This window comes from Lithobates pipiens, unplaced genomic scaffold (assembly GCF_037356315.1).
Source record: "Lithobates pipiens isolate NorthernLeopardFrog02 unplaced genomic scaffold, aLitPip1_a1.2 Scaffold_18, whole genome shotgun sequence".
Lineage (NCBI taxonomy): Eukaryota > Metazoa > Chordata > Amphibia > Anura > Ranidae > Lithobates > Lithobates pipiens.
This window is the reverse complement of record NW_027507758.1, coordinates 13397250-13415396: the sequence shown is the minus strand read 5'-3', so window position 1 is coordinate 13415396 and position 18147 is coordinate 13397250. Positions and strand designations below refer to the sequence as shown.

At 48.4% G+C, this 18147-nt stretch overlaps 1 protein-coding gene across 1 annotated transcript in view; it reads right to left on the bottom strand.

Annotated features, from left to right (window-relative positions):
- The window catches only part of DAAM2 (dishevelled associated activator of morphogenesis 2), a gene marked incomplete in the record, with an annotated part of 380667 nt that overhangs the window by 159273 nt on the left and 203247 nt on the right, over positions 1 to 18147 (bottom strand). The window contains 1 exon segment of the mRNA XM_077485388.1: positions 13063 to 13157. Within this exon segment, the coding sequence (XP_077341514.1) occupies positions 13063 to 13157 (95 nt within the window).

Here is an 18147-nt window from a genome sequence, read left to right as displayed (position 1 = left end):
AAGGGGGGGAACTCAGATGAGGACACTGATATAAGGGGGAACTCAGATGAGGACACTGATATAAGGGGGGACTCAGATGAGGACACTGATATAAGTGGGGGGACTCAGATGAGGACACTGATAAAAGGGGGGGGGAACTCAGATGAGGACACTGATATAAGGGGGGACTCAGATGAGGACACTGATAAAAGGGGGGGGGGAACTCAGATGAGGACACTGATATAAGGGGGAACTCAGATGAGGACACTGATATAAGGGGGGACTCAGATGAGGACACTGATATAAGGGGGGACTCAGATGAGGACACTGATATAAGGGGGGACTCAGATGAGGACACTGATATAAGGGGGACTCAGATGAGGACACTGATAAAAGGGGGGGGGAACTCAGATGAGGACACTGATATAAGGGGGAACTCAGGTGAGGACACTGATATAAGGGGGAACTCAGATGAGGACACTGATATAAGGGGGGACTCAGATGAGGACACTGATATAAGGGGGGTCAGATGAGGACACTGATATAAGGGGGGACTCAGATGAGGACACTGATATAAGGGGGGACTCAGATGAGGACACTGATATAGGGGGGGATCAGATGAGGACACTGATATAAGGGGGGACTCAGATGAGGACACTGATATAAGGGGGGGCTCAGATGAGGACACTGATATAAGGGGGGACTCAGATGAGGACACTGATATAAAGGGGGACTCAGATGAGGACACTGATATAAGGGGGGACTCAGATGAGGACACTGATATAAGGGGGGACTCAGATGAGGACACTGATATAAGGGGGGACTCAGATGAGGACACTGATATAAGGGGGGACTCAGATGAGGACACTGATATAAGGGGGGGGGGTCAAATGAGGACACTGATATAAGGGGGGACTCAGATGAGGACACTGATATAAGGGGGGACTCAGATGAGGACACTGATATAAGGGGGGGGGTCAAATGAGGACACTGATATAAGGGGGGACTCAGATGAGGACACTGATATAAGGGGGGGGGTCAGATGAGGACACTGATATAAGGGGGGACTCAGATGAGGACACTGATATAAGGGGGGACTCAGATGAGGACACTGATATAAGGGGGGACTCAGATGAGGACACTGATATAAGGGGGGACTCAGATGAGGACACTGATATAAGGGGGGACTCAGATGAGGACACTGATATAAGGGGGGACTCAGATGAGGACACTGATATAAGGGGGGGGGGGTCAAATGAGGACACTGATATAAGGGGGGACTCAGATGAGGACACTGATATAAGGGGGGACTCAGATGAGGACACTGATATAAGGGGGGGGTCAAATGAGGACACTGATATAAGGGGGGACTCAGATGAGGACACTGATATAAGGGGGGGGGTCAGATGAGGACACTGATATAAGGGGGGACTCAGATGAGGACACTGATATAAGGGGGGGGGGGTCAGATGAGGACACTGATATAAGGGGGGACTCAGATGAGGACACTGATATAAGGGGGGGGGGGTCAGATGAGGACACTGATATAAGGGGGGACTCAGATGAGGACACTGATATAAGGGGGGGGTCAAATGAGGACACTGATATAAGGGGGACTCAGATGAGGACACTGATATAAGGGGGGGGGGGTCAGATGAGGACACTGATATAAGGGGGGGACTCAGATGAGGACACTGATATAAGGGGGGACTCAGATGAGGACACTGATATAAGGGGGGACTCAGATGAGGACACTGATATAAGGGGGGACTCAGATGAGGACACTGATATAAGGGGGGGGTCAGATGAGGACACTGATATAAGGGGGGACTCAGATGAGGACACTGATATAAGGGGGGACTCAGATGAGGACACTGATATAAGGGGGGACTCAGATGAGGACACTGATATAAGGGGGGACTCAGATGAGGACACTGATATAAGGGGGGACTCAGATGAGGACACTGATATAAGGGGGGGGACTCAGATGAGGACACTGATATAAGGGGGGACTCAGATGAGGACACTGATATAAGGGGGGGGGCTCAGATGAGGACACTGATATAAGGGGGGACTCAGATGAGGACACTGATATAAGGAGGGACTCAGATGAGGACACTGATATAAGGGGGACTCAAAAAATCTGCTTACAAACTGCGCCAAAAATGCGCGAAAAAATGCTGGAAAAGTACTCAAAGGCTCGGGTGTGAATGGAGCCTTATACTTCATAGCTCCCGCCTCCTCTAGGAGTGTCTAATTTCTGTCTGTGCTGGCCCAGCTCCTTCTCCCCTCTCCTCACCTGTCTACATCACCTTGGATGTAACTGCTGGAGGAAGAATGAAGTGGAATACTACAGAGCGACAGCTCCGAGTCTGCTGGGGCTGCCGGCGTCACACCCTGTATGGCGGAACCCAGCGGCAGTCTCAGGACTTCTGGATGTTCTAATAATAATATTATATGTTAGATGCCCAAATCATCTGATGGGAAGATTGTTCTTGATATGAATGTTGTATGACGGGGTCTCTGTAGGTCATTATTTTAGGCTTCAGTTTCAGTGATCCGGAGCCCCCTGTAGCCTCATTTCACTGCTTCTAGATGACAGAAGAAACTCCTCTGTGGTCTTCTGCTGTGGTCCATCCCTTTCAAGGTTTCTTGAGGCTTATTGGGTCTGTACATCCGCTGTGCCCATTATGAGGAGTTCCCACCATCCCTGTGCTGAGTTCCCAGGTCTGTACACCTGCTGTGCCCATTATGAGGGGTTCCCACCATCCCTGTGCTGAGTTCCCAGGTCTGTACACCTGCTGTGCCCATTATGAGGGGTTCCCACCATCCCTGTGCTGAGTTCCCAGGTCTGTACACCTGCTGTGCCCATTATGAGGGGTTCCCACCATCCCTGTGCTGAGTTCCCAGGTCTGTACACCTGCTGTGCCCATTATGAGGGGTTCCCACCATCCCTTTGCTGAGTTCCCAGGTCTGTACACCCGCTGTGCCCATTATGAGGGGTTCCCACCATCCCTTTGCTGAGTTCCCAGGTCTGTACACCCGCTGTGCCCATTATGAGGGGTTCCCACCATCCCTGTGCTGAGTTCCCGGGTCTGCCCACCCGCTTTGCCCATTATGAGGGGTTCCCACCATCCCTGTGCTGAGTTCCCGGGTCTGCCCACCTTCTGTGCCCATTATAAACGGTTCTCACCATCCCTGTGCTGAGTTCCCAGGTCTGTACACCTGCTGTGCCCATTATGAGGGGTTTTCACCATCCCTGTGCTGAGTTACCGGGTCTGCCCACCTTCTGTGCCCATTATAAAGGATTCTCACCATCCCTGTGCTGCGTTACCGGGTCTGCCCACCTTCTGTGCCCATTATAAACGGTTCTCACCATCCCTGTGCTGAGTTCCTGGGTCTGTACACCTGCTGTGCTCTTTATGAGGGGTTCCCACATCTGCCCACCTGCTGTGCCCATTATGAGAAGTTCCCACCATCCCTGTGCTGAGTTCCCGGGTCTGTACACCTGCTGTGCCCATTATGAGGAGTTCCCACCATCCCTGTGCTGAGTTCCCAGGTCTGTACACCCGCTGTGCCCATTATGAGGGGTTCCCACCATCCCTGTGCTGAGTTCCCAGGTCTGTACACCCGCTGTGCCCATTATGAGGGGTTCCCACCATCCCTGTGCTGAGTTCCCGGGTCTGCCCACCTGCTGTGCCCATTATGAGAAATTTTATTCCCTTAAAGTCGTCTCACTACAATCCCAATGATCACATCGGTGAAGGGGAGGGGGGGAGGGGTGATGTGCCCCCCAGTGAAGCAGATTTTTGGGGGGGCGGTAATGAAATTCAGTCACAATTTGTATCTTTAATTTCCCATTAACGAGGATTCACCTGTCTGAGGATCCCCTCGAATTATTCAGCAGAGAAAGAACGAATGTGTTCCTGGATGGAGCTCCCCCCCCTCCCCCTCAGTATTGGATGTGGAGCCTCTCCAGCGTTGGCCTGGCTGGCCGGGTCCCGGTCCATGGAATCTCAACATCTGGAATTCTCTGTTCTTTTTTTTTGGTTCAGGAACAAGAGCAAAAAAGCAGAAGCGAACCCAGGCCACTGTTTTCTGTAAACCATTTTATTTCTAAGGCAACAAGGCGGGCGTGTGAGGCTGGAAGGACGTATCGCCGGCGCGCAGAGAACTCGCCACCGCCGCCGCCAAAACAGCAGGCGGTGCTCGCAGGGAAGTGGGACCTTCCCGAAATAGCAACAGGTCACGTTATGCCAGGGGAGCGGCGCCGAGAATCTCCATCGACATAAAACGCCTGCTTTACCGGTCAGAGCCGAACGCGCTGCTTCGGGAACGGAAACCTGCAAACCGCGTTCACCGCAAACCCCCAAATCTGAACGTTTTCCCCTCCCTGATTGTTATAGTGGCCACACGCGCTTAGATTTTTTATTTTCTTCATCCAATCGATGTGCAATTCGATCAAATGCCATCACATGTGCAAACAATCGAATATCCAGAAAGTTCCTGTCAGGCTGATTTAGACTTCACATCGCATTCGATCAAACTGAGTCAATAGGTTAGGGAGGAAAATGATTAATCGCTTTGAGATGCTTCTTTAACTAAATATGATCGTGGTTGGGGCGGGGCAGAAAAAAACATGGCTGAGCCACCACTGCTCTACCATGAGGTGCAAAGGCAATTGGGGATGTACACATACCGTACCCACAATGCTTTGCATTGCAGGACAGCAAAAAGTTTCCCCCCTTATAATGTTTAGGCAGGCAGTGCCACCCACTGAACAAACCCATTCAATTAAATGGGGGGCACACCGTTCCTGGGTCTGCCCACCTGCTGTGCCCATTATGAGAGGTTCCCACCATCCCTGTGCTTAGTTTCCAGGTCTGTACACCCACTGTGCCCATTATGAGGGGTTCTCACCATCCCTGTACTGAGTTCCCGGGTCTGCCCACCTGTTGTGCCCATTATGAAGGGTTTCCACCATCCCTGTGCTGAGTTCCCAGGTCTGTACACCCACTGTGCCCATTATGAGGGGTTCTCACCATCCCTGTGCTGAGTTCCCAGGTCTGTATACCTGCTGTGCCCATTATAAGGGGTTCCCACCATCCCTGTGCTGAGTTCCCGGGTCTGTACACCCGCTGTACCCATTATGAGGGGTTCTCACCATCCCTGTGCTGAGTTCCCGGGTCTGCCCACCTGTTGTGCCCATTATGAAGGGTTTACACCATCCCTGTGCTGAGTTCCCGGGTCTGTATACCTGCTGTGCCCATTATAAGGGGTTTCCACCATCCCTGTGCTGAGTTCCCAGGTCTGTACACCCGCTGTACCCATTATGAAGGGTTCTCACCATCCCTGTGCTGAGTTCCCGGGTCTGCCCACCTGTTGTGCCCATTATGAAGGGTTTCCACCATCCCTGTGCTTAGTTTCTGGGTCTGCCCACCTGTTGTGCCCATTATGAAGGGTTTCCACCATCCCTGTGCTGAGTTCCCGGGTCTGTACACCGCATGTAGGGCGGCCCATCAAATTAAGAGGGTGGTCCTATGCGTGTCGCGCGACAACACAAAAAACGCACGTGTGAATGCAGCCTGATAACGGGTGACAACTCTCAGTGCCCGTCTCCCAGTTGGGCTCCCGTGTTGTCACCTATGCCAGGGGGGCCCAACTGGTTGTCACCATTGGTAAAACCTGTCCTGAGAATTGTGCCGGGCGACCATCGCTGGACCATCAATGTACCATCGCTGGACTATCACTGGACCATCACTGGAATATCACTGGACTATCAATGGACCATCGCTGGACCATCACTGGACCATCACTGGACTATCGCTGGACTATCAATGGACCATCGCTGGACCATCGCTGGACCATCAATGGACCATCATTGGACCATCGCTGGACCATCAATGGACCATCGCTGAACCATCAATGGACCATCGCTGGACCATCAATAGACCATCACTGGACCATCAATGGAGCATCGCTGGAGCATCGCTGGACCATCGCTAGACCATCGCTTGAGGGCACGTTGGCATAAAGAGGTCTGCAGGAAATCAGCAGCGCTGAGGCACAACAAAGTATCAAATGGTATTTAATTATAAATAATTGATAATGGTTTTTAATACACGGCGCACGTTCAGAATACACCATTGACTTTATAACCTTCCCGCTCGACGTGGAAGGAGCGGAATTGCGCGGCGTTTGGCGCTCCCACCCTGATTGAGTCCAGATTCGATCTTTATAACACACCTGTATTAAAGTGATGATGTCATCGCTCTTCCTGTATTATTTATATACACATTGCGGGGGCTGCTGCTCGTTAACGGCTTGCGGCTCCCCCCCGTCCCCAGTATTATTACCATTAGCATGTAGGGGATTGGCCGGAGCTCCGGGGCCGCTGGCGGCGTGCCCGCTTGGCAGCCAACGAGTCGAGTCTCTGGAAATTAGCCGGGACGCGGGCCCTTAACGAGAAACTTGGCCGCTTCCAGCTATTAAAAAGGTTTTAACTCGCTGCCAAAAGGCTTAAAAGAAGAGTTTAGCCGAGCGCACGGCGGCGACCCCGCGAAGCGTCGCTGATACGCCTTCTGATTATTAACAGATGAGACGATCGCGGTTCATCGGATGAACGCAGCCGTGGAGGGGGGAGGGGGATGTCTAGGGCTCCCTTTCTCCAGGTAGTGAGGTTGTCCGCCAGAGCCGATTCCCCCCCGGATGTGGGAGGATCTGAAGATGACTCAGACGGTGGTGCTTAGGTGGCGGTTCTCCAAGCTCAGATCCGCTTTCCGCGCCAACTCATAAACACGTTTTTATTTGTGATTTTTAAAACGGATTGAGTTGCATTAGGCATCGGCCAATTAGGATAAGACGCGGCCTCCGCAGCTTCGTTATGCCGAGGGATTGTAAACAACGCGTTCCGCCCATTAAATACGAAGCTTGTGCTGCGCCACGGCGTTCAGCAAGACACTTAGGGCTCATTCACATGGGGTAGTAAAAGCATGCAATTGAGCGGCAGTTTTACTGCCCCCCTCCCCGACTGCCTACCAAAACTAGGGCACGGCTGTACACAGCAGGTGATACCGACACTGGGCGTAACCCACTTCAGTGAATAGTGCCGCAACCCACCCTGCAACAGGCCGGCTTTTTGAAGGTTAAAGCAAGAGGTGAGAAGAGGACATATCAGCTTCTCGCCACTTCTTAAATGCTCTCTGAAAAGCGATCAACTGCGGATTGCTTTTCAGAGGAGCAGCAGTATAGCGAAGCCCTTACAGGATAAGGGAGGCACAATCCATCTGTGCATAAAGTGGAGCACTGCTCACACCATCGATGGGGCACTATTCCTCCACACCAACGGTGGGGCACTATTCCTCCCATTGACACCACCAATTGGGCACGTTTCCTCCCATTGATACCAATGATGGGGCACTATTCCTCCCAATGATACCAACAATGGGGCGCTATTCCTCCCACTGACACCAATGATGGGGCACTATTCCTCCACTGACACCAATGGTGGGGCACTATTCCTCCCATTGACACCACCAATTGGGCACCTTTCCTCCCATTGATACCAATGATGGGGCACTATTCCTCCCAATGATACCAACAATGGGGCACTAATCCTCCCACTGACACCAATGATGTGGCACTATTCCCGCCACTGATACCAATGATGGGGCAGTATTCCCTCCGCTGGCACCAATGATGGGGCACTATTCCTCCCACTGACACCAATGATGGGACACTATTCCTCCCACTGACACCAATGATGGGGCACTATTCCTCCCACTGACACCAATGATGGGACACTATTCCTTCCACTGACACCAACGATGGGGCACTATTCCTCCCACTGACACCAACGATGGGGCACTATTCCTCTCACTGACACCAACAATGGTTCACTATTCTTTCTCCTATTGAATTTAGGTGTTATGTACTTTTTCTACTCACACTGGGCACAGTTAAGCCCCATAGAGTCTGAAGGGCAATAAACTGGCCTCTGTGGAGCCGGGGACTGGGAAACTGCTTTTACAATGAAAACAGGAGGATTTTAGGGAACGTTATTTCCCTGATCCGCACTGTGACTAATGACCCCGGAAGTAACATGCATTACATCACTTCCGGGGTCACAGCTGTCTCTCCTCGATGCAGCTACTCTAGCAAGATCTGTGCTTGACTAGCTATGTTGGAGGGTAGAGGAGACATTGGGGTCTAATAGACCTGCATTGTCTCCATAAACAGGCCCAATTCAAATTGAACTAATGCCATTTTATTCTCCAGGGTCTATTCTTTCAGAAAATATATAATGGATGGGGGGGGGGGGGGGGGGGGGGGAACAGTAGTTTTCGAGTAGACAAGAAGAGGTTCAACATTATCCTCCAGTTCCCCTTTAAGACGGCTTTGCTGCTTGGCCCGGTTTCCCGCGACGAGAGCGGGAGGGTTAATATTACATTTCCGCCGCCGTTCATAGAGACTGGATGGAAAACCTCGGCAAGCTTTGTTAAAATTAAATAATTAGTGTGGGAAGATTTCCTCGCCAATTATCTCGTTATTAAGGTTAATGACCCAGAAAGCGTCTCTCCCCGCAACAAACAGATGATAATCAGCGCTTACAAAAGCAGCCATTTATCGTGCCGAGCGGAGGAGGCCTGAGATCGGCCCGGTGATGAATCGAAGGCACCGCACTGATCACACATCGGCTCCAATAGGATGCTTTATTACATTGTATCAAAGCTGAAGTGTAATCTACTTATATTTTGCCTTCCCTGCCCCCCCCCCCCCCCCCACTTCCCCATCAATATTCTAATTAAATTATTACAACTTTAGTGTTTTCTTTTTTTTCTTACATACTTTGTCAACACTGGGTCTGTCTGCATCTCTATGCAATACAGGCAGATCAAGGCTGGGGGGGGGGGGGGGTCAGGGTGCTGGACATAGCTTCCTGAAAACAGAAGGCTGTGGTATCGCCCACCATCTCTTGCATCATATCTCTAGTCTATGATGCCCCCTCTATTAATGTCTCTGACCATCTCTTGTATCATGTCTGCAGTCTCTAATCATCTCTTGTGTCATCCCTGCAGTCTCTGATCGTCTCTTGTATCATGTCTGCAGTCCCTGACCATCTCATGTATCATGTCTGCAGTTCCTGACCATCTCCCGTATTATGTCTGCAATCTCTGACCATCTCTTGTATCATGTCTGCAGTCTCTATCATGTCTGCAGCCTCTGACCATCTCATGTATCATGTCTGCAGTCTCTGACCATCTCCTGTATCATGTCTGCAGTCTCTGACCATCTAATGTATCATGCCTGCAGTCTCTGACCATCTCTTGTATCATGTCTGCAATCTCTGACCATCTCCTGTATCATGTCTGCTGTCTCTGACCATCTCCTGTATCATGTCTGCAGTCTCTGACCATATCATGTATCATGTCTACAGTCTCTGACCATCTCTTGTATCATGTCTGCAATCTCTGACCATGTCCTGTATCATGTTTGCAGTCTCTGACCATGTCCTGTATCATGTTTGCAGTCTCTGGCCATCTCATGTATCATGTCTGCAGTCTCTGACCATCTCATGTATCATGTCTGCAGTCTCTGACCATCTCTTGTATCATTTCTGCAGTCACTGACCATCTCATGTATCATGTCTGCAGCCTCTGACCATCTTTTGTATCATGTCTGCAATCTCTGACCATGTCCTATATCACGTATGCAGTCTCTGACCATCTCATGTATCATGTCTGCAGTCTCTGACCATCTCCTGTATCATGTCTGCAGTCTCTGACCATCTCTTGTATCATGTCTGCAGTCTCTGACCATCTCCTGTATCATGTCTGCAGTCTCTGACCATCTCTTGTATCATGCCTGCAATCTCTGACCATCTCATGTATCATGTCTGCAGTCTCTGACCATATCATGTATCATGTCTACAGTCTCTGACCATCTCTTGTATCATGTCTGCAATCTCTGACCATGTCCTGTATCATGTTTGCAGTCTCTGACCATGTCCTGTATCATGTCTGCAGTCTCTGACCATCTCCTGTATCATGTCTGCAGTCTCTGACCATATCATGTATCATGTCTGCAGTTCCTGACCATCTCCCGTATTATGTCTGCAATCTCTGACCATCTCTTGTATCATGTCTGCAGTCTCTATCATGTCTGCAGCCTCTGACCATCTCATGTATCATGTCTGCAGTTCCTGACCATCTCCCGTATCATGTCTGCAATCTCTGACCATCTCTTGTATCATGTCTGCAGTCTCTATCATGTCTGCAATCTCTGACCATCTCATGTATCATGTCTGCAGTTCCTGACCATCTCCCGTATCATGTCTGCAGTCTCTGACCATCTCCTGTATCATGTCTGCAGTCTCTGATCATCTAATGTATCATGCCTGCAGTCTCTGACCATCTCTTGTATCATGTCTGCAATCTCTGACCATCTCCTGTATCATGTCTGCTGTCTCTGACCATCTCCTGTATCATGTCTGCAGTCTCTGACCATCTCCTGTATCATGTCTGCAGTCTCTGACCATATCATGTATCATGTCTACAGTCTCTGACCATCTCTTGTATCATGTCTGCAATCTCTGACCATGTCCTGTATCATGTTTGCAGTCTCTGACCATGTCCTGTATCATGTTTGCAGTCTCTGGCCATCTCATGTATCATGTCTGCAGTCTCTGACCATCTCATGTATCATGTCTGCAGTCTCTGACCATCTCTTGTATCATTTCTGCAGTCACTGACCATCTCATGTATCATGTCTGCAGCCTCTGACCATCTTTTGTATCATGTCTGCAATCTCTGACCATGTCCTATATCACGTATGCAGTCTCTGACCATCTCTTGTATCATGTCTGCAGTCTCTGACCATCTCATGTATCATGTCTGCAATCTCTGACCATCTCATGTATCATGTCTGCAGTCTCTGACCATCTCCTGTATCATGTCTGCAGTCTCTGACCATCTCTTGTATCATGTCTGCAATCTCTGACCATCTCATGTATCATGTCTGCAGTCTCTGACCATATCATGTATCATGTCTACAGTCTCTGACCATCTCTTGTATCATGTCTGCAATCTCTGACCATGTCCTGTATCATGTTTGCAGTCTCTGACCATGTCCTGTATCATGTTTGCAGTCTCTGGCCATCTCATGTATCATGTCTGCAGTCTCTGACCATCTCATGTATCATGTCTGCAGTCTCTGACCATCTCTTGTATCATGTCTGCAGTCACTGACCATCTCATGTATCATGTCTGCAGCCTCTGACCATCTTTTGTATCATGTCTGCAATCTCTGACCATGTCCTATATCACGTATGCAGTCTCTGACCATCTCTTGTATCATGTCTGCAGTCTCTGACCATCTCATGTATCATGTCTGCAATCTCTGACCATCTCATGTATCATATCTGCAGTCTCTGACCATCTCCTGTATCATGTCTGCAGTCTCTGACCATCTCTTGTATCATGTCTGCAATCTCTGACCATCTCATGTATCATGTCTGCAGTCTCTGACCATCTCCTGTATCATGTCTGCCATCTCTGACCATCTCCTGTATCATGTCTGCAGTCTCTGACCATCTCCTGTATCATGTCTGCAGTCTCTGACCATATCATGTATCATGTCTACAGTCTCTGACCATCTCTTGTATCATGTCTGCAATCTCTGACCATGTCCTGTATCATGTTTGCAGTCTCTGACCATGTCCTGTATCATGTTTGCAGTCTCTGGCCATCTCATGTATCATGTCTGCAGTCTCTGACCATCTCATGTATCATGTCTGCAGTCTCTGACCATCTCTTGTATCATGTCTGCAGTCACTGACCATCTCATGTATCATGTCTGCAGCCTCTGACCATCTTTTGTATCATGTCTGCAATCTCTGACCATGTCCTATATCACGTATGCAGTCTCTGACCATCTCTTGTATCATGTCTGCAGTCTCTGACCATCTCATGTATCATGTCTGCAATCTCTGACCATCTCATGTATCATGTCTGCAGTCTCTGACCATCTCCTGTATCATGTCTGCAGTCTCTGACCATCTCTTGTATCATGTCTGCAATCTCTGACCATCTCATGTATCATGTCTGCAGTCTCTGACCATCTCCTGTATCATGTCTGCCGTCTCTGACCATCTCCTGTATCATGTCTGCAGTCTCTGACCATCTCCTGTATCATGTCTGCAGTCTCTGACCATATCATGTATCATGTCTACAGTCTCTGACCATCTCTTGTATCATGTCTGCAATCTCTGACCATGTCCTGTATCATGTTTGCAGTCTCTGACATCTCATGTATCATGTCTGCAGTCTCTGACCATCTCTTGTATCATGTCTGCAATCTCTGACCATTTCCTGTATCATGTCTGCAGTCTCTGACCGTCTCTTGTATCATGTCTGCAGTCACTGACCATCTCATGTATCATGTCTGCAGCCTCTGACCATCTCATGTATCATGTCTGCAGTCTCTGACAATCTCTTGTATCATGTCTGCAATCTCTGACCATGTCCTGTATCATGTCTGCAGTCTCTGACCATCTCCTGTATCATGTCTGCAGTCTCTGACCATCTCATGTATCATGTCTGCAGTCTCTGACCATCTCATGTATCATGCCTGCAGTCTCTGACCATCTCTTGTATCATGTCTGCAATCTCTGACCATCTCCTGTATCATGTCTCCAGTCTTTGACCATCTCCTGTACTATGTCTGCAGTCTCTGACCATCTCATGTACCATGTCTGCAATCTCTGACCATCTCCTGTATCATGTTTCCAGTCTCCTTATCATGTCCATAGTCTTTGACTATATCCTGTTGTATGTCTGCTATCTCTGATATCAAATATTCCCTGAAGTTTATCTGGGGCCCTTTGGTGATGTCGGAGGGCCACACATGTCGGAGGCCCTTCATATCAACACAGTTGATCACCACTGATATAAACAACATTTACTGATTCCGGATTTCCTCTTTGATGACGCAACTTCCACATTGATGACATAAGGGGAGCCCTTTGGGAAAAAGGTGCATCACATGACATGCATTCTGACCTCTGAACAGTAGGGGTCACCATACCTCATGGGCTGGGTGCGCAGTGCCGTCTTCAGATCTTCCACGATTTTATTCCTCATCTCCGTGTCTTCCTCATCGAAGGCGTACAGAGTCTGCATCTGTGGGAGCAAAGACAGCAAAACGGGTCTCTATGACATCATAATGACTCCCATCAATCAATGGTTACAATGTATCAAACATCCCAACACCAATGTCAATTTTGTGGCAGATCCGGTGTTGGATCCTGAAATCACGAAAGATGAATTCTTCACTATTTTTTAACCTCCACGGATCTACTTTACTCGCAGGACAAAAATTACATTGTGGGGCTTCAAGCTGAACTTCAAAAACTTTCGTTTAACCCCTTCATGCCTGCGAGTAAAACAGATATTAATGCCTAGGCACAATTTGGCACGTGTTAGTAACACCGTACTTATCATCACAACTACTTTGCTGGGCTTTCATTTGGTGATGAAATGAAGAGTGGAGCCAACTTCATAAAGACACAGTTTGATGAGTTTGTCGTGGAGGAACGCGAGTGTCCTGCACAGAGTCCTGACTTCAACCCTACTGATCATCTTTGGGATGAAAAATTGGTTTGTGAAAATAATGTGGCAAGGGGTCCATTGTAGATACAGCACCTCATCCCAGAAAAATGTAGTTACAACAAAAGCAATAAATTTAAAGAGAACGAACGGGATTATCGCGGTGCCTCAACGAAAAATTGACAAACGGTAAATATTTAAAAAGATTTTCTTTTTACAAAATGTATCAAATCATAAACAAAAGTAGCACAAAATACCACAAATACATAAATAGAGTAAGTTAATCTCAAAGTAATTGTATTCTCTCCATTTTCCAGGAAGCACAAAATTTGTGATATGTTGGGACAAGGTGGTAGTAGCCTTAACCCCTTTCAGCCCCCCGGAACCATTTTGCTGGCCAAAGACCAGACCACTTTTTGCGTTTCGGGGGCGCTGCGTCGCTTTAACTGACAATTGCGCGGTCATGCGACGTGGCTGCCGAACAAAATTTACGTCTTTTTTTCCCCACAAATAGAGCTTTTTTTTGGTGGTATTTGATCACCTCTGCGTTTTTTATTTTTTGCGCTATAAACAAAAATAGAGCGACAATTAAAAAAAAAAAAAAAAATGCATTATTTTTTACTTTTTGTTATAATAAATATCCCCCAAAAATATATATAAAAAAACATTTTTTTCCCTCAGTTTAGGCCGATACGTATTCTTCTACATATTTTTGGTAAAAAAAAATCGCAATAAGCGATTATTGATTGGTTTGCGCAAAAGTTATAGCGTTTACAATATAGGGGATAGTTTTATGGCATTTTTATTAATAATTTTTTTTTTTTTACTAGTAATGGTGCGATCATCGATTTTTTATTGTGACTGCGACATTATGGCGGACACATCGGACATTTTTGACACATTTTTGGGACCATTGTCATTTATACAGCGATCAGTGCTATACAAATGCACTGATTCCTGTGTAAATGACACTGGCAGTGAAGGGGTTAACCAGTGGGTGGCAGTGTAGGGGTTAAGTGTTCCTAGGGGTGTGTTACTAACTGTTGGGGGGGCTGGGCTTTCATTTAGTGAACACTGATCTCTGCTCCAATCACATGGAGCAGAGATCAGCGTCACTTGTTGGTAGGCAGAACGGGGAGATGCTGTTTACAACGGCAGCTCTCCGTTCAGCCGCCCCGAGAGACGATTGCAGGGTATGTTGGGGGGGTTGGGCTTTCATTTAGTAAACATTGCTTTCTGCTCCAATCACATGGAGCAGAGATCAGTGTCACTTGTTGCTAGGCAGAACAGGGAGATGCTGTTTACAATGGCATCTCTCTGTTCAGCCGCTCCGAGAGAGACGATTGCGGGTTTGCCCGCGGCGATCGAGTCCGCGGGACTCGTGACCGGACTGACGGGGGGTCCCGACCAGCATGCGAGCGTGCTGGCGGCGGCTCACTCGCGTGGTGGTCGGGGCAGGGCAGCATTAAAGATCGGACGTACCTGCACGCCAATATGCCTGCCCGTGCCATTCTGCCGACGTACATCGGCGTGCGCTGGTCGGGAACTGGTTAAAGTGCTATCCGATCAGTCCTTCCCTACATGTTACGCCATAAAAATGGCTTCCTCAGGGGGAAATACAATAGGATCACTACAGAGAGACAACGATTCTACAAAAAAGAAAAAGAGACAAACACATAAAGATTATATTAAAATATTAATTAAAGGGCTATGATAACATGCTGCATGAAAAAATAGGCGACCACCCGAACATGAGCATATCGAAAAACCATCCAAACCCACCACCAAGAAAAACATCAACATTGCTTGCGTAAGGCCCGAATACCTACCCCAGGGTCACCCCCGCGAAAAAAAGGGAAGGCTAGGCGCAAATCATGTAAAACAGCAATCACCCACTAACCACCTTAGTGTAGCTATAGGGGGCACGAAAGGCAATCGTAGAGACTAAATTCAATAGAACCCACACTGCGGTGATTCCATAAAGAAAAGGATGGGATGAATTGGAACGCCGATGGTGAGCCAGGTAGGTCTTCTCATCCAACGACAGTACATGACAAATAGCCACAAATTCCAACAGACGCCCTCAAAAATCTTGCGGAAAGCCTTCCCAGAAGAGCTGAGCATGGTATAGCCAAGAAGAAGGATAACGCTATTATAATGGCCATGACTTTGGAATGGGATGCCCAACAAGCCCAATATGGTCAGCGGTTGACCAACTTTTGGCCATACAGTGTACCGAAAACTGGGCAGACTGAATCTTTCATTAGGCTAATTCATTTAGCTAAGTTATACATTTAGTTAACTTAGGGCTCCATAGGCTGGGGCCTTACTATGGTCTCATTATCGACCCCATTCTCTCATAGCCACGATCAAACATGATTATTGTTGTTTCTCCACCAAGCATGCTCCCGACGGGTTAAATGCTGGTAGTTCTGGGAACAGCTGTGTAGCTGAAGCCCTGGCAATATTTTCCAGATGTCCTGGGAAATGGTGAAACTTCGGACTCTCCACACGCCGGCTCCGGCTCCTGGATGACGGTCGGTCCAGCTGTCCCCCCCTCCCCCCCACCAAAGTTACTCCCCATCTCTCAACAGCCGTGAAGCTGCTAAATTATTCACAGTTCATCATTGCATAAGGCGTCAGGTGTGGACAAGGAAAGGACAGTCCCCGCTTTTATCTGCGGCCCGTTTCGTACTCGGGGATAAACTATTGCAATGGCAGGAGAGGTTTTATAATGGAGGGGGGGGGAGGCCGGCAGCAGCTGTATTTGCATATGATGACCCTTTTCTACCCTGCTGAGAAACAATGAAACCGACATCTTCCTGTGCTATGAATGGGTCGTCTACCATGTGTGTGAACAGTCTCCAAGTCTCATCTGAAGTCATGGCCTTATTCTATTCTGACTCTTTATTTTTACACGCGGGCCCAATATAAAGGGAACCTATAACCTATTAACACATTCCCATGAGTAGTTTTTAAGAAAGGGGTAAAAAAAGAGTCCTATTTATTGTGGAGAGTAAATATATCTATCCACTTTCCATTTTATAGGCCATTCATATGTAGCGCCGGCTCCTGAAGAGCACACGCTATGTGTTTTTGAAATGTAATGTCTAATCTGAACCGCAGTTTGGTTTGGGTTTGATTACTCCAAATTTTCATCTCAGCATCAGTATGACTAGACTACAAGATGTTCTGCTTGGCCATGGGGGGGGGGTACTGTCACTTCTGGCAGGCATGGTAACACAGTCTCTGGTTGGGTGCTTTAAGGTTACTTTCTCTCGGAGTCAGCCGAGTGTCACTCTTGCTGTGCCTTCTGGGAGAAGGTACTTAAAATGCGGATGTCACGTGTTTCGGGGTTCCGGTCCAGAAGTATGTTCTGACTGCATGGTCCTGGTCCTCCTGACCAGCCCCCCAGGATGCTTATGGCCTGGGGTGCGGATCCACCCGACTTTACGTCTCGGGGCTGGCTAGCCCAAGGCGAGGGAACTAAAGGAAGGATTCAGAGGTGGTCCGGTGCCGTCTCAGGTTGTGGAGAAGCCCAGCAAGTTATCCAGGGGAGGACTCTTCGGGAGAAGGCCACGCAAGGGTTGGCTTCTCAACAAGAGCCTGGTAAAGCTGAAGGACCTAAGTGAATCCAATCTCGTGCGGTATCGCCGGACCTGCTGCAAGATACTGGTACCACACGAGTGTTCTACAAGTATTCAAGTTTCCTTGTTCCTGTTCTATAACAAAGTCTGTGGCAGAGACTTATTCCTACATGTTCTATAACAAAGTCTGTGGCAGAGACTTGTTCCTGACTCAAGCACCCTGTTGGCTGCTAGGCCTGGTGAGAGAAGGACTATCTAATTAGAGTGAAGATCCAGCTGTGAATGGCTATTCTCTGGATTTATTCAAAGTAAGAGAGTTCTCCTATATTATGTTTGACATTAAGAGTACCTGGACTTTTAACCTAAACCCTCTGATCCTATACTGAGAGACTGTTTGTTAACTACGTTTTTGCAAATAAAAATCCCTTTAAGCAGATCTGTCATCAGTCTCTATAGTTCTTGGGCCATCTACCACAGGAAACCCCTAGATTAAAATCGAGGTGAAGAAGGTAACGATAAGCCCATTAAGCCAGCCGCTCCGTCGGGAGTCAGTGCTACATGTGGGGGCTCGTAGTCCGGGATTTGCCATTACCCCTCGCAAGAAAGAACTGTGCACGTGGTGAATACAGGGCAAAGGGTTGTTTTTTTTTTGACTGCGCCATTTTTGTGAAGAGTGATGGACATCCACTGTTGGAGCGTAAGCGCGGGAGGAGCTTGGAAAAACCCAGCCAATTGCGCAGCTGAAGGAGCCAGTGGGAGGAGTCTTCGTTTCCCTGCACGAGGCACCACGTTAGTGTGTTGCGGGAGAGGCAGAAGCAGGTTGTTTTTTCTGGACACAGAGAAAGGAAACTTTCAACCCAGAAATGTTGCGGGCTCCGGGAATGCTACCCAGTATGGGACCTCAAATGCCCTCAGGAGAAGTTCCTATGGGTGTGAGACTCTCAGGAGCTACTTTGACCAATACAGGGATTCGCCTG